Source organism: Rousettus aegyptiacus, unplaced genomic scaffold (genome assembly GCF_014176215.1).
Source record: "Rousettus aegyptiacus isolate mRouAeg1 unplaced genomic scaffold, mRouAeg1.p scaffold_m13_p_9, whole genome shotgun sequence".
Classification (NCBI taxonomy): domain Eukaryota; kingdom Metazoa; phylum Chordata; class Mammalia; order Chiroptera; family Pteropodidae; genus Rousettus; species Rousettus aegyptiacus.
The window spans coordinates 77,776,227-77,802,978 of record NW_023416312.1 but is presented as its reverse complement, the minus strand read 5'-3'; the positions used below and the strand labels follow the sequence as shown (position 1 = coordinate 77,802,978).

The 26,752-nt window shown below is 36.3% G+C and overlaps 1 protein-coding gene across 6 annotated transcripts in view; it reads left to right on the top strand.

Annotated features, from left to right (window-relative positions):
* TENM1 (teneurin transmembrane protein 1) overlaps nucleotides 1-26,752 on the top strand; it is a 995,735-nt gene that overhangs the window by 626,051 nt on the left and 342,932 nt on the right. For all 6 annotated transcript variants that reach the window (XM_036227172.1, XM_036227175.1, XM_036227174.1 and 3 more), the window contains one exon: nucleotides 2,998-3,150. In XM_036227172.1, coding sequence (XP_036083065.1) covers nucleotides 2,998-3,150 — 153 coding nt within the window. The remainder of the gene's footprint in view (nucleotides 1-2,997; nucleotides 3,151-26,752) is intronic.

Here is a 26,752-nt window from a genome sequence, read left to right as displayed (position 1 = left end):
TATTCCTATGTATGCTGAACGTTCATTACTATCTTGCTATAATAATTCTCTTGTTATTATTTAAGTTTATAATGTCCTGTTTTTAGTAAGGGTTGCACTCCTCTGCTACTATTTGCCTGATAGCCACTTTACTCCTAATTATGTATTTTTATTGCTGTTGCTGTCATTGTTGTTGTTATTTTGTTTAAGGTGAGCTGACTTCTTTCAGTACTTCCTGTAGTGCAGGCCTCATAGAGTAGAATTCTTTCAATTTTTGTATGTCTGGAAAAGTCTTAATTTCTCCTTAATATCTAAAGGAGAGCTTCACTGGATACATTATTCTAGGCTGGTAGTTCCTTTCACTTAATAGTTTAAATAATTGATTCCCTTTCTTTCTGACTTGTAAGGTTTGCGTTGAGAACTCCGATGACAATCTAATGGATTTACCTTTGTAAGTTACCATCTTTTCCCTGACTTCCCTGAGAATTCTGTCTTTGTAATGATTTTTGAAAACTTTAATACAGTGTGTCTTGGTGGGTTGAGGTAATTGTGTGTTCTGTTGACTTCTCGAATTCCAAGCTTCAGTTAATTCCTTAGTTTTCGGATATTTTCGTTCACTATTTGTCTGAAAATGCTTTCTAGTCTTTGCTCCTTTTCTTGCCTTCGAAAATTCCCATTATTTTTATGTTTCTTCCCCTGACAGTATCAGCTAGTTCTTGAATTTCTTTCATTATTTTTCATTCTTTGTTTTCTCTCTTCTTCCTTCTGATTTATTTCTAGACTTCTGTCTTCGATATCACTGATCCTTTCCTCCATTTGATTGACTCTATTTCCTAAGTTTGCTATTTCATTTTTAAACTCTTTCAGTGTGTTCTTCATTTCCAGAAGTTCTACTTGGTTCCTTTTGAGGGTTTCAATCTCCTTGCTCTGCTCATCTACTTGTTTTTACAATTCCTGAAATTGTTGATTTAAATCATTTTAGATCTTATTGAGTTTTTTCAAAAGTACCATCCTGAATTCTCTGTCATTTAAGTTGCATATTTCTATGTCTGTAATCTTATTTTCTGGAGATTTTAACATTTCTTTCTGAGATGCCTTGTCATCTTGGTTGTTCATGGTGTTTAATGGACTATTTCTGCAACTGGGAATTAATGGAAGTGTATTCTGTTGTTTTTTCAAAAAGAAGATTCATTTTATAAGTGTCCCTCTTTAGCCTGCTGCAAAGAATGTGCTTTTCTTTTGGTTTCCACTAGGTAGCATCTAAGCCTACTTTATATAAAGCCTAAATGTCATTTTGATTTTCTTGTATATATTTAATCACAATTGCTACTCTCAGTTTCCTGTTAGTGTTAGCAACAGTTTCGGTAGCATTTTCTTAGATTTCCCTGGGGCTCCACAGTGATCAGTCTCAGAGGGTATGGGGGAAGGGGCTCTCTGAATTGAGGGTTGGGGGCTGCAGCTCAGCCTTGATTTTTCAACTGGGTCTGATAAAAATCGATTACTGTTTCTCTGCTGTCCCATCCTGCTTCTCTGTTTTCTGCCCTGATTCCTGGGCCCTGATTCCAGCTACTCAAAATTCCGGCACTTCAGGCAGGTTGGTCAGGGAAGTTGCCTCTCCTTCACCTCCTCCCGAAAGGAACTCTGGTGGCTGCAATAGGCAGTTTCTTTATTTCTCCTGTTCCACTGCCCGACCTCTGGAGTCCTGACCTGTGGTAGCTCTGATGTGCAAATCCCACATTCAGACGTGCTGGTGTGCAGTTTGGGTGTTTTTTGTTGAGTTTTGGATGTTCAGTTTATTGTTGTTTCAAAGGGAGAGATCTGAGGATGTCTCTCACTCTGCCATGTTTCTAGACAATTTCTTTTAAAAATAAATATTTATTTTCCCCATATGCAAACTTCACATGTGTTCATTGTAAAAAAAAATACAGACGATACAGAAATCATAATGAAGAAAATAAAAATTCTCCATAAGCCCTTCATTCTGTTATCATGTTGCTATATATCCTCCCTGCCCTTTACCAGACATCAACATATTTACACACACACATACACTATATACATCATACTATTCATACTATTTAGTAGCCTGATGTTTTTCATTTGATGCATTATAAATTTTTCCCATGCTATTACACGGTCTTCTGAAACATGATTTACTGGCAATGTAATCCTGTATTATTTATAATATCATCAGTTATTTAATTAATCTCTTTGATGACTATTTAGATTGATCATAACTTTCTACTGGTTTTAAATGTTATAATGAGTATCCTTGTAGTTTTGTGTACAGACATAGTTAATTCATAGAAATTGAATAATTGGCTAGATGAGTTAGCCAAATTTTTAAATATTTTTTGAAAAATGATGCCACGTTGCCCTCCCAAAATGTAATATGTTCATATTCTCATCACTAGTGTATGAGAATACCAATTTTCCTGCATTCTGACCAACACTAAGATTTTTAATTCTCTGAGAGCAATTTGAACTTGTAGATTATTCTGCATTACATTATAGTTCTTTTATCCTTGTATTACTTTCAACTCTTACTTTAGTAGCCATCTAGATTGTAATATCTGCAGCAGCTATCACAGGGCCTTATGCATACTAGGCACTCAAGAAATGTTTACTAAATTGAATTGAGTCAGAGTCATAGTGAAAGTCTCCCATGTTCTTGAGATAGCCTGTCCACCATTAGTTTGTTTCCATATGCAAACTAGAGTTACATGACTAAGGGAAATGAAAAAGAAAAGGGTTATAGTAGTGAGGAGCAGAATCCAAAACCACTACAGTTTTTAAATTAATACTCCAACTTTTAATCCTGCCACTGGGATAGCTTCAGCCTCAAAATTTTAACAGCTTCTTAGAAAGGTAGCTACATGTATTATGTAGGTATATGATACAAATTGCTTGGTATAACTAAAAAAAATCTGGTCGTAACATTTTTAGATGCAATGGACACCTGGTTTAGAGACCTTAGCAGGTATAGAATAAATTTATCTGTGGCTTATTTTCTTGCAGCAGTACATTTGTTCGGCCTGACTTGGCAGTTGCAACCAGTTGAAGGACAGCTCTATGAAAATGGAGTTAGCAAAGGCAACAGAGGGACTGAATCCATGGATACTACTTACTTTCCAATTGGAGGAAAAGTTTCCGACAAATCAGAAAAAAAAGGTACAGTGATCAAAGTGATGGACTGTTTATTGATTACTCGTATTCTAATTTAGTCATTAGAACCAAATCTTGGATGGGTTAACTTCGTATTAAATTTCATGATCACTTGAAATAAGTACTTTACGTGGACAAAATAAATACATGTAAGTGTCTTGTGAAAGCAAATTTTCCTTTCTCTAGTGCCTTGAGTATAAACCAATTAAACTTTTCAAATATGTTAGCAATTTTGAAAATTAATATTTCCCAGATGAAAATTTTAATACGATAGAAATTGCATTTCACCTATAACTACCCTGAAGCAACATGGGATTTTGAATAAATTCTCTGTGTTCAAGTCCAGTATTTTTATATATATATATATATATATATATATATATATATATATATATATATTTTACGAAGGTTATATGGAAATTTCTTCAGTTTATAATAAGCAATAACCTTTTATGCTTAATATAAGGGTGAATGTTTATGTCAATGTGGGAATATGATTTTTTTTTTTACTTAAGGAACATGAATTCTTCCTAGTTGGGAAAAAAAAGCACTTCGAGCACTAAATTGTGAAATTTAAAAAACATAAGCTTGAACTACCTGACTTATTTACAATAAATGCCACAGTACCAGCACTCCCAATATCTTATTCACCTTGAATGATCTTAGCCTTAGTATATAAGCTTTGAAAATAGCTGGAAGTTTATATTACAATGTCTCTTGAAATAGAATTTCATACAGAGGGACTTAAGCCATGTTCAATTTAAAAAGTAGGAAGTGAAAAAAATGTATATCTAGCACTATCCTAAATATTTTTAGATCATATATAAACAGATGAATGAATGAATGAATGAATGACCCAAACCTTATCTTCAAAAAGCTTACAATTTTTATATGGATACTAAAAAAGTTTTATTTGGGTACTTTAGTTATAAATAAGATATGTTTTATAGTCCTTTGGGTTACTACTCCCTACTTGTGTTTCTAGTTTCTTTGGGAGGGTGGGGGGTCGTTTGCAGATTTTGTTCATTTTTGTTTTTGTTTGCTTTTGAAAAAGTAACTTTGCTTTGGCCTATGCTTCAGTAAAAATTAATGCTTAGGGCTCAGGAAAACATTATGGTTTATTTTAGTTTTCAAGTCATAATGTAGTTTGCTTTCTGTTCTCATTTAGAAATGTTGTTTCTAGCCTGGGCTGATCTTTCCTAGCAAATTTACTGTTGCTGCTGAGAGGGACTGAGAGTAGTACAAGGGCCACAGATAGCAGAGGAAGAGGTCTGAATACACTTGGACTTGGAATTTTTCTCCCTTACCTTCTATCTTACTGTTAGATTCCTTCATATGTGCAAGTACAAGAACCATCATTCAGTATCATGTGCCTATAGGTTTCTTGCCAGTCACACTGAAAATCATGAATTATCTGAGGAAAATGAAACATGCAAGATAGCAGGTTATCACATAGTTGTGAAGAGGTTCAGAACAGGTTCCCCAGGATGCCCCACTTTTGCATGTGGATCAATTTGAGGTGAAGGCAGTTAGACCCTGCAGGCTCAAGCGAAACTTTTCTTTCTCTCTTAAAGAATTTTAATTTGAGGCCTTGCCGATAATAAGAGTTATTAGCAGAAATAACTTTTTATGCCCTATCTATAGAGCAGGGCAAACTTCCAATTACTGAGCATCTGTTCTTCTTATCATCTTGTGAATTACCCTTCTTCCTTCTGACGCTTCAGTGCATCTTACCTCATTCTTTAGTTTGGAATGTCATATATACTTTTTCCCTTTCTATCTCTAACTTTTTATGTATGTGGAGTCTCATATATATGTATATAATTAATTTTGATTATTTTCTCTTATTAATCTGTGTCATGTAGACTTGATTATTAAACCAACCAAAAGAACCTAGAAGGGTAGAGTAAAATTTCTTCCTCTCTCAAAAGCTGTCATCAGAGCATATTCATTTCTGTACTTTAACTCAGATCTCTATAATTCTTTTTCACAAAGTAGCTTGATGATGATGAAATTTATTAAACAATTACCATATAGCAAGAATTGCTCCAGACACTTATCATGAAGGTAACTTTATGGTTCCCATTTTCCAAAAAAGAAACAGAGGCACCAAGAGGTTAAATAACTTGCTCAAGTTCACAGAGCTGGAAACTAGTAGTCTGATTTCAGAGCCTTGTCTCTTAACTTCTACGCTACACTGAAATCTACACAGAAAATGTGTGTGAAAACCATAAAAGATACTTTACACAATGAAAGCAAACCCCTAGAGTCTATTCATGAGATATTTTAGAAAAATTTTGTGCACGTATATTTTAAAGTATTGTGACAACTTTCATAAATAATGTTTTTGTTTTTGTTCAGTTATAACGATAGAGCCTAAACAATTTCAATTTAATATTTTACTAAAAAAATATTGAGTTGATGTCATATATACTGAGTTGTTGTGTCAAATTAACTTTCTCTGGAAGCGTGAATAAAATTTATAACTGCACCTTATACTTCTGCTTTATTAGGTCATTACTGCATATTATTTATCAAGTATAAGCATAGTTCTTTTATCATGCTATGAGTATACTAAGCCAAACCTTGCAAAAGATATAATATGGTGTAATACTCTTTTCAAATGGTCTTATGTCTCCTTTTATGATTTTCTAGTATCATGCATCCCATAAATACAGTTCCAGATGCTTGTCTTAGTGACGCTGTATGCATTAAAATGTAAAACCAAAAATCAGATAATTCTTTTTACACTGTTTTCCTTAGTCTTCTAGAGGATTAGGTATTATAGCACTGTAGTTAAGAGCCTGGACTCTGGAGTCTGACAGATCTGGTTTTAAATACTGACTGTGTTATTTACTGATTCTCCAATTCAGGCAATAAATTGACACAACCTCCTTGAACAGTGTCCTCATCTGTAATATAAGGATGATAATAATAGTACCTGTCTTATATGGGGGTCATGAGGATTAAGTGAGACACAGAAGTAGACGTGAAGTAGAAGTGGAGCATATAACACAATGTGAGGCACATTGTTTAACGTAGCAGTAATTATTATTGGGCCAAATGGTTGGAAACTTACCTTGAGTTTATTGATGTCCTATTAGGCACTACAGATCCTACTTTCAAACTGGAATCAACTTTTCCATGAATGATGGCCTTCCTTGGTTTTAAATGTTTTCTCCCTTTAAAATATGATGTCTCTTTACTTATCAATTTAACATTTATTATTATTCTTTTTTATTTTTCCTTTATTTTTATTAAAAATTATTGAGGTTACACTGATTAACAAATCAAATAAGTTTCAAGTGTATCATTCAACAGAAAGTTGTTTTATATATATTGCATTGCGTGTTCACCACCCAGAGTTATATTACTTTCTGTCACCAAATATTTGACCCTTTTTACCCCTATCTCCCTCCTCCTACCCACTTTTCCCTATAGTAACACTAATCCACTGTCTGTGTATATAAGTCTCTGTTTGCTTGTCATGTTTGATTGCTGTTTTCAGTTTTATGTCACACATATGAGTGATATCATGTGGTTTTCAACTATATCTGTCTGACTAATTTTGCTTAGCATGAATATCTCAGGATCTACCCATGTTGTTGAAAATGGAAGTTTTTCAGCTTTTTATTGCTGAGTGATATCCCATTGTATATATGTACCATCTCTTCTTTATCCAGTCATCTATCATAGGACACTTTGGTTGCTTCTATGTCTTGGCCACCAGTGTTACATGAATAATACTGCTAAGAACATCGGGATGCATATATCTTTGCAGATACATGTTTTCAGGTTTTGCGGGTAAATAACCAGAAAAATGATTAATGGATCACATGGTAACTCACTTCTTAATTTTTTGAGGAAACGTCATGCTGTTTTCCATAGCGATTGTACCAGTTTGCATTCCCCCCAGCAGTGTATGAGGGTTCCTTTTTCCCCATAACTAACCTCTCCAACACTTGTTATTACTTGTCCTGTTGATGATAGCCATTCTAACAGGTATGAGGTGGTATCTCATTGTGGTTTTGATTTGCATTTCCCTAATGTTTAGTGAAATTGGTCATCTTTTCATATGTCTGTTGGCCTTTTGTATATCTTCTTGGGAGAAGTATCTGTTCAGGTCCTTTACCCATTTTTTAATTGGACTTGTTGTTATTGAGTTGTATGAGTTCTTTGTATATTTCACATATTAGGCCCTTATCCAAGGTGTTGTTTGCAAATATAATCTCCCATTCAATGGCTGACTCTTTGCCTTGTTGACAGTTTCTTTGGCTTTGCAGAGCTTTTTAGTTTGATATAGTCCCATTCATTTATTTTTGCTTTTACTTCCCTTGCCTTTGAGGTCAAATTCATAAAATCCTAAGTCCAAGGTACATGAGTTTAGTACCTATGTTTTCTTCAGTACGATTTACTGTTTCATGTCTTATATTCAGGTCCTTAATTTTGGTGTATGATAAGAGACAACAATCTAGTTTCATTCTTTGCATGTGGCTTTCCAGTTTTCCAAGCATTATAAAGAGACTTTCCTTTCTCCATTGTATATTTTTTGCCCTTTGTCAAAAATTATTTTCCCATATACACAGAGGTTTATTTCTGAACTCTCAATTCTGTTCCACTGGTTTGAGTGTCTTTTTTTTTCCTGCTGATACCATGCTGTTTAGATTACTGTCACTTTTAAGTATAATTTTAAGTCATACAGAGAGATACCTCTGGACTTGTTCCTTTTTTTTTCCCTAAGGATTGCTTTATTTATTCAAGGTCTTTTGTGCTTCCATACAAATCTGATGATTTTTCGTTCTATTTCTTTAAAGAATGCCATTGAGATTTTGATAAGGATTGCATAAAAATTATATATTGCTTTAGGTAATAAGGTCATTTTAACAATGTTGGTTCTTCCAATCCAAAATCATGGAATATCTTTCCATTTCTTTGTGTCTTCTTCAATTTTTTTTTAATAGTGTCTTACAGTTTTGAGGGTGTAGGTCCTTTGCATGCTAGACAGGTTTATTCTTAGGTATTTTATTATTTTTGTGGCAATTGCAAAAGGAATTGTTTTTTTTATTTTTGTAATTTCTTCTTTTGAAAGTTTATTATAAGAGTATAGGAACACTATGAATTTTTTTAACATCGATTTTTGTATCCTGAAACTTTACTTTATTTGTTCATTATTTCTAATAGTGCTTTAGTGGCATCTTTAGGGTTTTTTTATATAGAGAATTGTGTCATCCGAAAAAAATGACAACTTGACTTCTTCATTCCCTATTTGGATGCTTTTTATTTCTTTCTCTTACCTGATTGCTTTTGCTAGGACTTCCAAATTTATAGTAAAAAATAGTGGTAATAGTGGACACATTTATCTAGTTCTTGATCTTAGAGGGAAGACTTTTAATTTTTCAACATTAAATATCATGTTAGCTGAAAGTTTGTCATATATGGTCTTTATTATGTTGAGACACTTTCCTTCTCATTTTAAGTGTTTTAATCATAAATGTATGCAGTATTTTTTTCAAAGACTTTTTCGGCATCTATTGATAGAATCACATGATGTTCATTCTCTTTTGTATACGTGGTATATCACATTAATCAATCGGCATATGTTAAACATCCCTGTGCCCCTGAGATGAAGCCCACTTAATCATGGTGTACAATCTTTTTAATGTGTTGTTCAATTTGATTCACTAGTATCTTATTTAGGATTTTTGCATCTGTATTCATGAGAGATATTGGTCTACAGTCTTCTTTTTTGTGTGTGCTGTCTTTCTCAGGTTTTGGTATCTGGATAATATTGGCCTTGAAAAATGAGTTAGGAAATATTGCCTCTTCTTCAGTTTTTTGAAACAGTTTGTGAAAGATAGATATTAAGTCATCTATAAATGTTTGGCAGAATTCACTGGTGAAGCCATCTGGTTCTGGATTTTACTTTTTGGTAGGTTTTTGATGATTGTTTCAATTTCCATACTGCTGATTGGTCTATTTAGATTTTCCAGTTCTTCTTGATTCAGTCTAGAAGATTGTATCTTTCTAAGAACTTGTCCATTTCACCTAAGTTATTAAATTTGGTGGCATACAATTTTTAATAGCATTCTTGTATGATCTTTTGAATTTTGGTGGTATCCGTTATAACTTCTCTTTCATTCCTGAAATTATTTGTGACCTTTCTATTTCTTTAGTAAGTCTAGATAAGGGTTTGTTGATTTTATTAATCTCTTCAAGGAACAAGCTCCTTGTTGCAATAATTTTTTCTATGCATATTTTGTTCTCAAATTCATTTAATTTTGCTCCAAATTTGATTATTTCTTTCCTTTTGCTGACTTTGGGCTACATTTGTTCTTATTTTCTAGATTTTTAGAATGTAATATTAGGTTATTTATTTGAAATCTTTCTTGATTCTACTGAGGCCTACAGTGATATGAACTTTCTTATTATTACCACTTTACTGTGTCTTGAATTTTTGATATGTTATGCTTTTATTCTCATGTTGTTTAATCTCCACATATTTGTAGTTCATCCCACTTTATTTTTACAGTTGATCTCATTTCACAGCATTATCAGAAAATAGAAAATATGCTTGATATGATTTCAGTCTTCTTAAATTTGCTGAGGCTCATTTTGCATTTCAACATATGTTCTATCCTTAGAATGTTCCATGTGCACTAGAGAAAAATATATGAGCAATTATTTATGGATAAAAGGCGCTATAAATGTTGATTATGGCCTATTGTCTAATGTATTATTTAAGGACGTTATTTCCTTATTGATTTTATGTTAGCATAATCTATCCAATTCTGACAGTGGGGTATCAAAGTTCCCCACTATGATTGTATTTTTGTCACTTCCCCCCTTTAGATCTGTTAGTGGATGCTTTATATATATATTTTTTTTGCTCCCTGATTGGGAGCATAGATATTAATAAGTGCTAGGTCTTCTTGATGCAAGGTTCTCTTTATCATTAGGAAGTGTTCATCATTGTCTCTATCTTTTTTATCTTGAAGACTATTTAATTAGATAAAAGTATGGCTGCACCATTTTTTTCTCTGGATGCCATTAGCTTAGAGTATTGTTTTCCACCCTTTCACTTTGAGTCTATATTTGTACTTGCAGCTGAGATGTGTCTCTTGAAAGCAGTATATATTTGGGTTTTCTTTTTAGATCTAATCTGCTACTTTGTGCCATTTTGTAATTTATTTTGTCAAGACTATAAAAACTAAGCTTATTTATTTTATTTATTTTTTTATCATGCCATTAGTTAATGAAATCCAGTAAGTTTCAGGTACACAATTTAACAGTAAGGCATACACACACACACACACACACAAACACACACACACATATTGCTTTGTGTGCTCACCTCCCATAGTTAGATTTCTTTTTGTCACCACATATTTGACCTCCTTTTACCCATCTATCTCCCTCTACTCCCTTCCCCCCACTTCTGTCTGGTAACCACTACTATATTGTCCATGTCCATGTGTCTCTATTTGTTCGTCCTGTTAATTAGTTGCTTTTAAGTTTATATTGCACATATAAGTGATATCATGTGGTTTTCATCTTTTTCTGTCTGGCTTATTTCATTTACCATTATTATTGCTAGGTCCATTCACGTTGTCACAAATGGTAGCATTTTATCTCTTTGTATTCCTGAGTTTTGATTTGCATTTCCATAATAGATAGTGATGTTGAGCATCTTTTCATATATTTGTTGGCCATTTGTATGTCCTCAAGGGAGAAGTGTCTGCTCAGGGCCTCTGCCCATTTTTTAATTGGATTGTTTGTTTTTTCATTGTTACTGAGTTATATGAGTTCTTTGTATAATTTGGATATTAGGCCCTTATTGGTGTCCTTGCTTGCAAATATCTTCTCCAATTCAGATGGTTGTCTCTTTACCTTGTTGATGGTTTCGTTTGCTGAGCAGAAGGTTTTTAGTTTGATGTAGTCCCATTCATTTATTTTAGCTTTTACTTCCTTTGCTTTGAGGTCAAATTCATAAAATCCTCTTTAAGTCTAAGGTCCCTCAGTTTAGTTCCTATGTATTATTCTTTGCATTTTATTGATTCTCATCTTATATTCAGGTCCTTAATCCATTCTGAGTTCATTTTGGTGTGCAATGATAGACCAAGGTCTAGTTTCATCGTTTTACAGGTGGCTTTCCAGTTTTCCCAGTGCCATTTAATGAAGAGGCTTCCTTTCTCCAATGTATGTTTTTGGCATTATTGTCAAAAATTATTTGCCCATATAAATATGGCTTTACTTCTGGACTCTCAATTTTGTCCCACTGGTAGTGTGTCTGTTTTGTTGCCAATTCCATGTCAATTTGATTACATTAGCTTTGTAGTATGATTTGAAGTCAGGCAGAGTGATATTTCCAGCCTCCAATTTTCTCAGGATGGCTCTGGCAATTCAGGGTGTTTAGTGCTTCCATGCAAATCTGTTATTTTTTTTTTATTCTAGTTCTTTAAAAAATGCCAATGGGATTTTGATGGAGATTGCATTAAATCTGTATAATTCTTTAGATAATACGATGATTTTAACTATGTTGATTCATTCTGTCCAAGAACACGGAATACCTTTCAATTTCTTTGTATATTCTTAGATTTCTTTTAATAGGGTCTGATAGTTTTCATTATATAGGCCCTTCACATATTTCATTAGATTTACCCCTAGGTATTTTACTTTTGTTGCAATTGCAAAAGGAACTATTTTTTCCACTACTTTTTTTCTGACACTTTATTATTAGAGTATAGGAACACTATGGATTTTCGAACATTGATTTTGTATCCAGAAACTTTACTGTATTTGCTTATTGTTTCTAGTAGTGCTGTAGAGTCTTTAGGCTTTTCTATATAGAGTATCATGTCACCTGAAAATAGTGACAGTTTGAATTCTTCATTTCCTATTTGGATGTTTTTTATATCTTTCTCTTGTCTGATTGCACTTGCTAGGACCTCTAAGGTTATATTGAACAATAGTGGCAATAGTAGAAAGCCACGTCTTGTTCCTGATCTTAGAGAGAAGGTTTTGATTTTTTAATATTAAGAATAATGTTAGCTGAGAGTTTGTCATAGATGGTCTCTATTATGTTAAGGTACTTTCCTTCTTTATCAATTTTGTTAAGGGTTTTGATAATAAATGGATGCTGTATCTTGTCAAAGGCTTTTTCTGCATCTATTGATATGATCATATGATTCTTATTTTTTTATTTGTTTATGTGGTGTATCACATTAATTGATTTGCATATGTCGAACCATCCCTGTACCCCTGGGATGAAGCCCACTTGATCGTGGTGTATAATCTTTATAATTTGTATTTTAATTTGTATTTGTTGCTGTATTCCATTTGCTAGTATGTTATTTAGAATTTTTGCATCTGTGTTCGTGAGAGATATTGGTCTGTAGTTTTCTTTTTTGTGTGTGTTATCCTTACCTGGTTTTAGCACGAGTGTAATATTGGCCTTATACAATGAATTTTGAAGTATTACTTCCTCTTTGATATTTTGGAAGAATTTGAGGAGATTAGGCATTAAATCTTCTTTGGATATTTGGTAGAATTCACTGGTGAAGCCATCTCGCCCTGGACTTTTACTTTATGGTAGGTTTTTGATGATTGTTTCAGTTTCCATACTGCTCATCAATTTATATAGATTTTCCAATTTTCCTTGACTCAATCTAGGAAGGTTGTATTATTCTAAGCACTGGTCCACTTCTTGTAGGTTATTAAACTTGGCATTATATACTTTTTCATAAATTCTTGTATGATCCTTTGTATTTCTGCAATATCAATTATAATTTCCCCTCTTTCATTCTTTATTTTGTTTACTTGTGTTCTTTCTCTTCTTTCTTTAGCGAGTATAGCCAGGGGTTTGACAATTTTATTAATCTTCTCAAAGAACCATTTCCTTGTTGTATTTATTTCTTTGTTGCTTTATTTCCAATTTCATTTATTTGTGTTTCAATATTGATTATTTCTTTCCTTCTATTATCTTTAGGTTTCATTTGTTTTTTCTTTTCTAGTTTCTTATAATGAAGTGTTAGGTTGTTTATTTGGGCTCATTCTCTTTTTTTGGAGATAGGCCTGTAATGATATGAACTTTCCTTTTAGATTACTTTTGCTGTGTCCCAAAAGATTTGATATGTTGTACTATCATTATCATTTGTTTCTATGTATCTCTTAATCTCTCCTTTTATTTTTTTTCTCTGACCCAGTTGTTTTTAAGGAGCATGTTGTTTAATCTCCAATTATTTGTGGTTCTTCTTGATTTCTTTTTGAAGTTGATCTCTAGTTTCAAAGCATTGTAATCAGAGAATATGGTTGGTATGATTTCAACCCTCTTATATTTGCTAATGCTATCTCTCTGTCCCAGAATGTGGTCAATCCTTGAGAATGTTTCATGTGCACTAGAGAATAATGTATAAGCAGCTGTTTTGAGATGAAATTCTCTGTAAATGTCAATTGTGTGCAGTTGGTCTAATGTGTCATTTAAGGATGTTATTTTCTTATTGATTTTCGGTTTGAATGATCAAACCTATGATAGTGTTTTGGTCTCTCTCTTTAGTTCTATTAGTAATTGCTTTACATATTTTGGGGTTCCCTGATTGGGAGCATAGATATTAATAAGCGTTATGTCTTCTTGATGCATGATTCCCTTTATCATTATGAAGTGTCCCTCAGTATTTTTCTTTACCTTTTATATTTTGAAGTCTATTTCTTCTGATTTTGAAGTCTATTTCATTTGATATTAGTACCGTTACTCCCGCTTTTCTCTGAATGCCATTTGCTTGAAATATCATTTCCCACCCTTTCACTCTGAGTCTATATTTGTCTTTGGAACTGGATGTGTCTCTTGGAGGCAGCATATGGTTGAGTCTTGTTTTTTGATTCATTCCGCAACTCAGTGCATTTTTATTGGTGAGTTCAGTCCATTAACATTTATGGTGGTTATTGAAATATGAGGCCTTCTTATTGCCATTTTTTCTTTTGCTATCTGGTAGCTCAGTGTTTCCATTTCTTCCTTGTCCTCGTGTTTCTGTTTTCTCTATTTTGCTTGGCTTTTGTGGGTTTTCCCTCTGGTTCTTCTTGTTTTGTTTTATATACTTCAGTTCTGAATCTTCTGTATGTGGTTACCATTATGAATATGTAAAGATTATATATATATATACATACATTCATTTAGCTCTGTGTGTGCCTTATCTCCATTCCTCTTTGTGAATTATGATCTTCGAATCCTCCCCTTTTCAGTCTTTGTTATCTCAACTTCTCCTTATGTATGCTGAGCTTTTATTACTATCTCACTATAGCAATTCTCTTGTTATAATTTAAACTTATAATGCCCTGTTCTTAGTAAGGTTTGCCCTCCTCTGCTTCTATTTTCCTGATAGTCTTTTTACTCCTAATTATATATTTTTTGGTCATTTCGTTTTAGGTCAGCTGACTCCTTTCAGTATTTCCTGTAGTGCAGGCCTTGTAGAGGAGAACTCCCTCAATTTTTGTATGTCTGGAAAGGTTTTAATTTCTCCTTTAGATGTAAAGGAGAGCTTAGCTTGATACATTATTCTTGGCTGGTAGTTCCTCTCACCTAATAGTTTAAATATTTGATTCCATTCCTTTCTGTCCTGTAATGTTTGCACTGAGAAGTCCAAGGATACTTTAGTGAGTTTTCCTTTATAAGTTACCATTTTCTTCTTCCTGACTGCCCTGAATTCTAACTTTGTCGTTTATTTTTGATAATTTTAATACGATGTCTCCTTTTGGAATGATATAATTAGGCATTCTGTTGACTTGAATTCAAAGCTCCAGCTCATTTATTAGATTTGGGGAATTCTCATCAACTATTTGTCTGAAAACACTTTCTAGTCACTGCTATTTTTCTCACCTTCGGTAATGCCCATTGGTCTTATGTTTCCTCTCCTGTTGGTATCAGCTAGTTCTTGTATTTCTCTTTCATTATTTTTAATTCTTTGGTTTCTCTTTTCTTTATTCTGTTTTATTTCTAGATTTCTGTCTTCGATATCATTGATCCTTTCCTCCATTTGGCCAACTCTATTTCTCAAGCTTTCTATTTCATTTTTCAACTCTTGCAGTATGTGTGTGTATATATATATATATATATATATATATATATATATGTATAAATATATATATAAATGTGTATGTATGTGTGTGTGTGTATAAATGTGTATGTATGTGTGTGTGTGTGTGTATCTCCAGAAGATCTATTCTGTTCTTTCGAGGGCTTCAGTCTTCTTGCTCTGCTCATATAGCTGTTTTTCCATTTCTGAAATTGTTGATATGACTCATTTCAGAGCTCTTGGAGTTTTTTCAGAATTATCATCCTGAATTCTCTGTCATTTAAGTTTGATATTTCTATGCCTGTAAGCTTATTTTCTGGAGATTTTTCTTTTTCTTTCTGAGATGCCTTGCCACCTTGGTTGTTCATGGTGTTTAGTGGACTATTTTTCTGCCTGGAATATTATGGAAGTGCATTCTGCTGTTTTTCCAGAAAGATTTATTATATAAATGTCTCTCTTTAGCCTGCTGCAAAGAAGGCGCTTTTGTTTTGCTTTCCAGTAGGTGGAATCTAAGCCTCTTGGATTCCTGTTTTATATAAAGCTTTAATAATGACTTTATATAATGCCTTCATTTTCTTGTAGATATTTAATCATGCTCGCTACCCTCATTTTCAGTCCCTGTCAGTGTCAGCGATAGTCTCCACAGCATTTGCTCAGATCGCCCTTCGGCTTCATGGTTATTGGTCTCAGAGGGTATGTGGGAAGAAGCCCTCTGAGTTGGGGGGTGGGAGCTGTGGCTCAGCCTTGTTTTTGCAGCTGCAGCCAATAAAAATCAACTGTTGATTCTCTGCTGTCCCGTCCAGCTTCTCTGCTTTCTGCCCTAATGACTAGGCCCTGCTGCTGGCTGCATGAAACTCACAATTCCCCCAGGCTGGTCTGTTCAGGCAACTCCTGCATCTTCTCCCTTCCCCCTTCTCCTACAGGGAGCTCTGGTGGCTGCTGCAAGAGGCAGCTTCTTTATTTCTCTCATTCCAACACCTGACATCCAGGGTTCTGACCTGTGGTAGCTCTTATGCACTGAACCTGTGCTGGTGAGCAGTTTAGGTGTTTTTTTTTTTAAATTGAGTTTTAGATGTTCAGCTCATTGTTTTTTCAAGGGGAGAGGTCTGAAAAAGGCTTGGACATAAGGTATCTCCAATTCTGGGAAATCAAATATTGCTTTTGATTATGGAAGAGAAAAGGATTCTTGAGATTTATTACAACTGGAATGGCTGATATAGCCTGTCTGGGAATAGCTTGATCCCAGACTATAGGATTTATATGGGCCTCCCAAGTTTCTAAATTAAGGAGCGTCTTAAGTTCTTCTGATAACAAAAGCATTTGTAAGGGAGTAGAAGTTAAGGTACCTCCTAGAGTACTTGTTGTTCTTAATCTACGTTAAATATCAGCCTAAGAGAGAGATTGGACATTTAGACATAATGTTAAAAACGTGAGTGAATGAATACTCATCCCACAGAGAGCATAAAGGAGGAGTAAAATATTGGGAAATTGGCTTACCAGTGACTCTTAGAACCATGCAGTTTCAAGAGGAGAAGGACCTCAAAAAGGAAGCAAGGACAAAGTGGCCCCAGTATCTAACAAGAAAGTTATTGTCCTACCTGCCACATCCATTTATACCCTCAGCTCCAATCCAGTGATGGAAATTTCTTCCTGTGGGACCGACTAGAGGGGGCCATCTTCAGTCCTGTACAACCATTTGGATGCCTGTGGCTGGTTCTGACCCAGGGGTTCTTCGATCAAGGGGCAAAGGGTAGCCCAATGACCCAGCTGCCAATATTTGTAGCAAGTGGTTTGGGGAGGCTTTTCCTTATTGGGACACTCTTTGGCCCAGTAACCAGGTTGACAGCAGATGGCACACTTGGATGAGTTCTTCACCCTTGGAAGTGAGGTACTCGTGGACCTGGGCTGTGATTGGCTTTGAAAAGCCACTTATATTTGTATATGCCTAGATTATTTTCTTATTTCCTTATCCTGAGCCCAGGCTTCCAACACCTAGTCACAGCTGTAGTAGACTGTAGTTTCTGTGGTTATCATTTCATCTAAAGTGGTTCTGGGTTCCTGAATAACCTTTTGGAGCTTCTTCTTAATGTCAGGAGTTGATTGAGTTAGGAATCTGTCTTTCAAAATTATTTGGTCCTCATAAGAGCTTAGGTCTAAGTTAGTGTATTTAATGAGGGTTCCCCGAAGCCTCTCGAAAAAGGCAGTAAGGTTTTCTTTTGGGCCATGGGTAATTGCTGTTACTTTTTATAGCTGATAACTTTTTTTTGTCCTGCCTTAAGCCCAGCATTGATGCATCTAATGAAATGATCTCTTTCCCATCCAGGATCTACAGGTGGTACAGCTGTTTCCCCTATTGGGGTATTTGGGATCAGACAGAGGGAAGCCATTGGCACATTTTCTCTTCTCCCATAAAATCTTTTCCTGTTCAGTGTAATCATTGTGCCCTTCAAAGTTAAGTCATAAACAAGGATAATATGTTGGAAGGCATCGATAAACCCATCAGGGTTATCAGAATAGCTTCCTACATCTGTTTTAATCTGCTTAAGTTTAATAAGTGAAAAGGTTTTGTAGACCAGTTGGGGTTGATTTCTCCCCCGGGAGCTTCTACCAGAGGGCAGTAGAAGTGATTTACTCGGATGTGGAGGAAATGTTGGATGGGTAGAGGAAGTTAGTTAAAGGAATAGAAGATGCTGATGATTCAGCCAGGGTAGGTTCAGAAAGGAGGGACTGACTAGTGTGTATTAAAGTAAGAGCAGTTAATTTGAATTCTTGTAAGAGGGAATTTTTTTCCTGGAGCAAGAAAAAGGCTTGAACATAAGGTATCTCCATTTACCCTGCCATTTATAATAAAGATCTCATTGGGGTATGGTGTTATAATCAGTGCTCCCATTAATTAATTGTTCTACAGATTGAATACAATCTCTAGCCGAGAGGGATGAGACCAACGCCTTGCCGAAACTGTCCCCAAATGCTTTTCGTGGATTTAATTTCCCAATGGGAGGGAAAGAAATGATCCAAGTCACGGCCCCAAACATTTTACCATTTAGGGGCAATCTGAATCCATCGTTGCCCCAGTGGTGCTGAGGAGACTTTGCTTCTTTCCACTGACGCAGTAAAGAATTACAGATCAGCAAATTTAAGAAAAATAAGACTTATTAAAGTATGTTTTGAGAGAAATGGGCTACACCAGAGATGACTACAGCCCCATAAATTTGAGAAGTAAACTTTATATTGTGGTTGTTATGGGTGGTTACAGAAATGGTGCTAGATAATTGGCATGTGAAGTCATTTTGATTGACATTTTGCTGTTATATAAACCTTTTGTCTACAGCCCATGCAGTTAGCCAGAATTCAGTCTGTTATAATTAGATTCATTAATTTCCAGGCATATGTATAATATTATAATGATAGTATAATGAGTCTGAGGTCAAGGAATGAAAGTATATGTACTAACTGGGCAGACATTTGTGGCCCACCTAAACTACTGTATTTCAAGATGTACGGATATTTTTAACTGCAAAATGGGTGTTTCTAGAAGGTGTTAAGGGAGGTCTCTGGATTGGGCCTTCATTCCCCCGTCGCTCATGCCTACCTAACTGCCTAACATTATGTTTCATACCACAGATCTAGGTTCAGCAAGCACCCACCCTCCACCCAAACTCAAAGCAGAACACACACACTCACACACACATACACACACATACATGTAAGTACCCTTGGGAACTGAAAGTTAAACAACAGCACAAAATGTTCTTTTTATGACCTCCTTTCATTGTAGGCTTAGCTGGAGGGGAGTGTGAGTGTGCACTTTGCTTATTTTTGGCTCTTTTTTTTTTACCTGTGGCATAGTTACATTGGAGGCAATTTATGCAATGGCAATTATGGACCTTGAATAAGTGGTTGAATTTTAAATTTACTTGTAGTTTCACTGATATTTATTTCACAGACCTAGTCATTAGGTAAAAATTCATTCATTTTGTGGTAGTGTACCACAAATAAAGAACTGCACATACACAATCTATGTAATCATTGTGCTTTCATATGGAACAGCATTCTACCAGATCATTCTGTGGTTCTTCAATATTGATTCATAGGACATGTGGATATTAAAGTGCATTCAGCTGCCCTTTGAGTCAACTTGTAGTTTTAGTATCTTTTACTTAAAGAATATTAGAGCCCAAGACATTGTATTAGAATTGGGAATGATTTCTATAAGCACAAAGAACCATGACTAAAATAGTAGTAATGCATGAACAAAGACAATATTAGATCCTAACACTATTATTTTTAAACCTTGATGGAAAATTATAAGAAATGTGTCCTATAAGGCTATATTGATGTCTTTCTAACACAAATTTTCAGAGGGCCCTGCTAGAGTCCTGTAGCTTGTTTTCAATTATATTGAATCACTTTATCAATATACTTCAGTTTTAACAAAAGCTTTTCTAAAGCATCCGGGAGACCTGACTTGTAAAGCAGATTTATGGAAAGGTTTCACTATGCTAAAAGGCAAACTTATTTGTGGCATAAAAAAATATATCATGTTAAATTTTCTTGGCTGTATATGTTTAATATTTCATTCTTATTTCATTTTAATCATTTTACTTCTTTGAAAAAATGATTACACACCTTTCTAGTGATACCATAAGAAATGCATCTGCTTTATGGTCCCTACTTGAAAAGCTCTACCTGCTTATATAGGGGATCAAGATTTTCCTCCAGGACGATCTCTGTTATAGAAATTGGTGTAAATGCCTGCAGCAGCAGCATCTTTACATGGAACCATTGTAATCTGGAGGAGACAGATTTAATGAGAAGGTTAAAGATGCATAGGCCAAAGATTATAAGTAGAACTAAAGTTATTAGTAGCCCTAATCAGGGAAGGAACCAAGTGATAGAAGGTAGAGTTCTTTATAGCCTGCCAGATATAATTAGCTGTTGCATTCTCTTTAGCAGTCTCATGTAGCCATTTGGCCTGGTTATAAATTTCTTTAATGTTTTCCTCTACTTGGCTAGTGGTATTAATATAGATGCAGGAAGTCTCGTTAATAAATGTACATACACCTCCCTGTTTTTCTGCCACATATAAAGTGAAAGACTTTTTTAGATTAGGGAGTCCAAGAGCTGTTGCTTCAGTCAAGATCTACTGAGGAGTCTGGAAGGCTCTCTTTAGTCTCCAGTTCCAATCTAATGACTCTAAATTAGGTCTTTTTGTTGCCTCATAAAGGGGCCTTGCTTGTAGCTCAATCCTGAGGATCCAAATCCTGAAAAATCCTGCCATTCCTAAAAAGACTCTTAGGTGTTTATTCATTTGGGGAACAGCTAGGTTGAGGATGGCTTTCTTTCACTCTATAGAGAGGGACTGAGACTCACGAATGAGATAATAGTCTACATACTTAACAGTCAGAGAGGAGATTTGGACCTTAGATGAAGATACCCACTTGCCCCTTTTCCCCAGAAAATTGAGGAATAGGATGGGATTAGAATCAGTATCTTGTTTAGTAGGGCTACAAATTAAAATGTCGTTGACATATTGGAGTTCCTCAGGGTTGTTGGAGTTCTCAGAGATTTTGTCCTAGAGTCTTTCCTCAAAAGTGGAGGCCATGCCAAAACCTTTGTGGAAGGACAATCCAGATATACTGAGTAGTTTCATAAGTGTCAGGATCTGTCCACTCAAGGGCAAACCATGGTTGTCTTTCAGGGTGAAGGGAAATGCAGAAAAAAATGCAACTTTAAGGTCTAACAATGTAAACCATGTTGCATCTGGAGGAACTTGAGTTAAAAGAGTATAAGGATTTGTGACTGTAGCATAAAGGGGAATTACAGTCTCATTATTAGCCCTTAGATCTTGGACCATATGATATTCTTCAGGTGGTTTCTTTACAGGTAAAATAAAAGTGTTGTAGGAAGACTGGCAGGGGATTATTAGTCCATGGCAGATTAATTTATTAATTAGGAGTTTTAGCCCCATTTGAACTTCTGGCCTTAATGGATATTGGCATTTGCATGGACATCCTGCCATGTCCTATAGCCTGATATTTTTAGGCGGAACCTGAGTGTCCTTTCCTGGCATTTCCTGATCTCACACTACAGGGTTAACAGCCAATCTTATATGAGCTAGGATGAGATCTGCAGGAACCCCATTTGAGCCATGGTCTGAGGCTAGAAGGAACATTAAATGGCTGAGATCTCAGAAGGGTTTAAAGAACTAGAAGTTTGTTCCAAGGGCCCATTAGATCCCTTCCTGTTAAGGGGATAGGGCATTCTGGCATAACTAAAAACTCCCGGTAAATTCGGTAGTTCTGGAGACAACAGCAGAAGGATGGAGTGGAGTACCTCTGTTTAGGTTAGCCATCTACTCCTGTGATGGTATAAGCCTTAGAGGTTAAGGGCCCCACGTGATCTGTCAGTACTGAATAGGTAGCTCCTGTATCAACTAAAAAATTGATCTGTTTACCTGCTACATCAAGGGTCATCCAGGTTTCTTCCATAGTCACAACATGTCTCTCATGAGAAGCCAGCAGGAACCCTGGGACCCATTCTGTTCTCCTCAGAAAGAGCCATCATTGCTTTTAGAGCCAACCACTCCCTTCAGAGTTGGGGACATTCGCTCTAGGACATGGCCTGGGGGCTCTTCTCTAGGCCAGTGGCACTGGTTGCTACTGTGTGCCAACATTCCACAGTTAAAACAAGCCCGCTCCATGGTTGTAGGGGTTGTCCTTTTTGAGTGTCCCTCATTTCCCATAGGGTAGCCCTGAGGTTGCAAGGCAGCACTGATGGCAACTGCCATTATTTAAGCCTGCCGCTTAGCCTGTCTGGTCTCGCTTTGGGTCTTTTTATCCTCCTCAGTCTGATCTCTATTGTTAAAGACTCCAAAGGCCATGTCTAATAATTAAGCCATCGAAGTCTGAGGGCCATACTGAAGCTTTTGGTGTTCTCTTCTGATATCAAGAGTAGACTGGCTAATAAAGTGATGACTGAACAGAGACCGCCCCTCGAGGGTAGAGGGATTGGTATTGGTAAATCTCCGGAAAGCCTCAACTGGCCAACCCTGGAATAAGGCCAGATTTTCTCCCCAGTCTTGGGTCACCTCCTTGATTTTATCATAGCTGACAAGCTTGACTATGCACTTTTTTATCCCTTCAATTAAGTAAAGTATCATATGGTCTTTTTTTTATTATTATGGCTCCTTCTCCTGCCTCATAATTCCAGTCAGGGTCTTGACTTGGGACTCCAGTGGTTCCCACTGAGTGCCTATCTGATTGGGTAGCAGCCATCTTATCTGCAGGTCCCTAGGCCTCTAGCAAAATTCATGTTTTTCCTCTGGGGTGCAGCAAGTAGATATGACTACTTAGATGTCCTTCCATGTCAGATCAAAGGTCATCGCTAAGGCCTGAAATTCATCGGTAAATCTACTCAGGTCCTCAGAGAAACTTCCCAGTTGGATTTTATACTGGGAGAGATCAGTCATAGAAAATAGGACAGGGACATTGAGGGTTCCTGCTTCTCCATTTGCTACTTCCCTGAGCCGATAGTTTAGTGGACTCAGGGTGGTATCGGGTCCCTCTCCGGGTATGTCCCATGGGGCTGGGTCCAACTGCTTTTTCTAGAAAAGAGCAGTATGTGAGGGCATAAAAAGAGGCTGATGTAGGATAACTAGAGGAAGTAGTGGAAGGTGACTGAGAAGTCAATGGCCCTGAGTCTTCTCTTCCCTCCTGCCTGGGCAATGGCAGCCTCAAAAGGAAAGAGTCATTGAGGAGGTCTGTGCTATCTGGTGAGGGAGTAATGAAGGAGGATTGGGTGTAACAAATTTTAAAGAAGCCTCACTTTACTGGGTCTTGATATAGGGCTATAAAGGCCTGGGCATACGGGACCTCCAGCCTTTTTCAGGTCAGTCTACAAAAGAAGTCTAATTGTAAGATTGTTATAGTTTAAGGTCCCATTTTTGGGTCAAACCCAAAAATGTATTGTGGTCAGGCCATATTACAGAAGAAGACCAGCTTCTTTCACTGTATGCCATCTAGCTTAAAAGCCTTACAAATGTTTAGAATGCAGCCTAGAAGTGAGTTTTCAAGAATAGATGAAGTATTCCCCATGGTGCCTGGAACAGGGGAAGAACTAGAGCTAAGAGACTGGATTTCAAAGGTAAGGGCATCCCCCAACCACTATCATCCAGACAAGAGACTAGGAGGCCAAGCTGAGTATTACAGCATCCCCCAACAGTAGCTTGACCAACTGCACTTGGGTGTCCCCAGGTTGGACCACCCTGGGTGGGTCCAGAAAGATGGACTACCTTGGGAAGTCTGGAAATTTTTGAGGCCTCAATCTGGTAGCTCCAGGGTTTCACAAAATAGGGAGGGTTCCAGGGAAGGGAATACTAGTGGAGAGTTTGGAAGATGTGGGACTGAGCATAGAGGAGGCCAGCCTCCTCTTAAGGTAGGTCTCAGATTCATGGGTAATGGCCTGGAGTAAGGACTGGAGGGCTAGGACCTGGAGACAGTATGGAGGTCTGGAGGCCCTTAGTAGACAAAAGTTCGTATTCCTACCAGAGAATGAATCTTCCTAGTGTGGTCAGTCTGTTCCCAATCCCAACTCTAATCTGTCTGTGAATTCTGGGGACATTGAGGATTGCAGAGAGAATGGCACGCAAAACACAGAATGATCTCATTGAGGATGAGGTAAGGACAATAGAGGTTTGGATAAGACCAGCGTGGGGACCAGGCAGGTTACAGAGAGGGCATAACTTTGGACCACACAGAGACAAAGGAAGCATCAGGACCAGAAAAGTGGAAGAAAGCAGCAACAAAGAAAAGGTCCCAAGAAGGTGCAGACAGGAGGCTGGTGCTATAGAGGAGAGAGAGAAAGGAGGAAGCCATGACAAAGTAAGACTGGTCTAGGAAGACCAGAAAATAACCTTCTGGGAGTGATTGTCGCAGATGAAGGGCAAGGGGTTAGTGAGCATGCTTTCATGGTATACCTAGGTGCACTGACATTGTATTGCGCTTGGGGAGGGGGAGATACCTAATGCAGAACTACCCCAGTCCATGGCCAAATTATCCTGTCATGGGAGTCTTCTACTGGCAAATGCCCTAATGGTTTTTAAGTGCTCAACTCATGCCTTCAGTGTTACTGAGGCCATCCAGACATGGTCTTAGAAATAGAAGAAAAGGAAAGGGCACAAAGAATCTGGTCACAACTCACCTCAAGATCAAGGTTGCTGTGGTGCCCAGTGATGATGATTCCCAAATAATGGTGATTTCATCCTGGCTGGGCTCACACAAAAAAAATATGTTGTTGAGGGCAATACAAGTGGCTGGAGAGTACAAGGGTCCCATGACCATATTCTTGCTTATTGCACAAGAAAGAACTCAAAGGCAACACGAACAGCAAGCAGGAAAGCACAAAATTTATTAAAGTGAAAGTACACATTCAACGGCAGGTGTGCGGGCTTACTAGAGAGAAAACAAGGGCAAGATGGTTGGATTTTGAACTTTTTGTTTTCCCTGGAGGCAGAGCCTGGAAAAACATGGTGCTGATATAGTCTTGTTGTCTCCTCCCAGTGGGTGTAAAAGTTAGGTTCCCACTTTTTCTTCCTCATATGTGTTTCCATACTGTCATGGCATCAGGTGTATGATGGGAGTTGCAGTGCTTGCAATGTGGATGAGATTGTAATGATATTATAATTAGCCAAAGGTCATGCCTTCATCAAGGATGGCATCTAGTCTGGAAAAAAATGGTTTTGGCTTATCTCCACTGCCAGGGCTAAAATAGGAAGAAGTATGAAGACAGAAAAAAATTCTGGAGCCATATTCTGGAGGGAGATGGAGTCCTTGCACTATCTATCCTGCCTCAATAGCATGGCCTATTCATCCTCCTGACTAGTCCTTCAAAAGCTAAGAGATCTTACCATAACACCATTTTAACATCTTATTTTGGGGAAGAACCAATCTATTATAGAAATTTATCAGCCATGTATATGTGTAATTCTATTGAGAATCCATTTATATCTTTCAGATTGTATTACTTTCAAACATTTACTAACCTTTTTGTGAGGTCAAAGGTAATTCTAGTACATAAAATTTTCTTTTGAGTATAAAGTCCTCAAGTTCCTGGATTTAACGACCATGTCTGCATTTCCCCTGCATATAACTTTGGCAATCCTATAGGTAATAATTACGTATCCTTTCTTAGCCTTCATCTTTCTAATATTAATAGCCTTAGTTTCTTTTCCTGTACTCTTCTTGTAGCCACTATTTTCATGTAGCAATTGTAGTTATCTTCTGTTTCTATTATATATCCTACCAAAGGCATCTTGATCAGAACCATACACAGATTCCATCTTCACATTGCCAGTGGGTTAGATAGAGGGAATAATAAAAGTAAAACTTTATATCACAAGATAAATGATTTTTTTACCAACTCATTAAAATAATATCAAAGGAAAAATGAAATATTAGTTTTCAGAAACATAGAAGCTTATCATTTTTAATGCTATATCAGTCAGGGTGCTATTTTAATTATGCTAAGTACTTTGGAAAGTTAACAAATGAAGCAGAAGATACAGTTTTTCCCCTTGAGAAAGTTCCCATTAAATAAGAGAGCTGGAAAAGCGTGCCTGTGTACACACAACATGAAAAATAAGATGCAACTGTTGTACAGAAATAGAAATAAGATGGCTAAGTGATTAAGAGGCTTAAAAAGAAAGATGAAAACATGACTGTTATTATAGAAGTAGTTTTGACGGCCTTGAGAAACAAGAAAAATCACTGCTAGTTAACCTTAACAAGTGCATGGAATAATAGAGTGGTAAGGGCAAAATGCAAATGGTAATAGCCTAAGTGGTAAATAGATAATGAAGCAATAGAGACAGCAGATAGAGACAATTTGGCAAGGAAAAGATGGAGATAAATATATGATAGTTAGATGATAGGGCAGTTGGGTCATTTTATTCTTTTTCCTTTTTTTCACAAAAAGAGAGGCTTGTGCTTATTTGAAAATAATGAATAAAAAACAAATAGAAAGTGAGGCATAAAGGATGTTAGTAAGAAATGGGTTTGTGAAGGAATAAAGGTTTCTGGGCAGGAGAGAAGAGGAGGGAGGATCCTCAGAGACAAACTGGGAAACTAAATAGTATTGCACACTAACTAATAAAGTGACATTTTGATATTGAGGAAATCAGAGGTAGGCATTCAAAAAGAGGGCACAATAAATATTCAATAAATGTTACCATAGTTCATGATTATTACTAATATTGTTATTATTGCTGTTTAATAGGTTTGCTTGTCAGGAGAAGTTTTAATTTGATATTATTGGAGATTTTCTGGGTTACAAAAAGGTAGAAATCGAAGTCTTATAGTGATATGATAACCCATGAAACCTGGTGTTTATGCCAGCCACTTCTTTTTTCTGAGGCCTGGCACAAGAAGATATACAATCCTCTCAACTATGGGATAAGTGGGTCATAATATAATTGTTTTTACTAAATATCTAGTAATCCCTTACAATTTTTCACCCACTCCCTGCAACCATCTCTCATGTGGCAA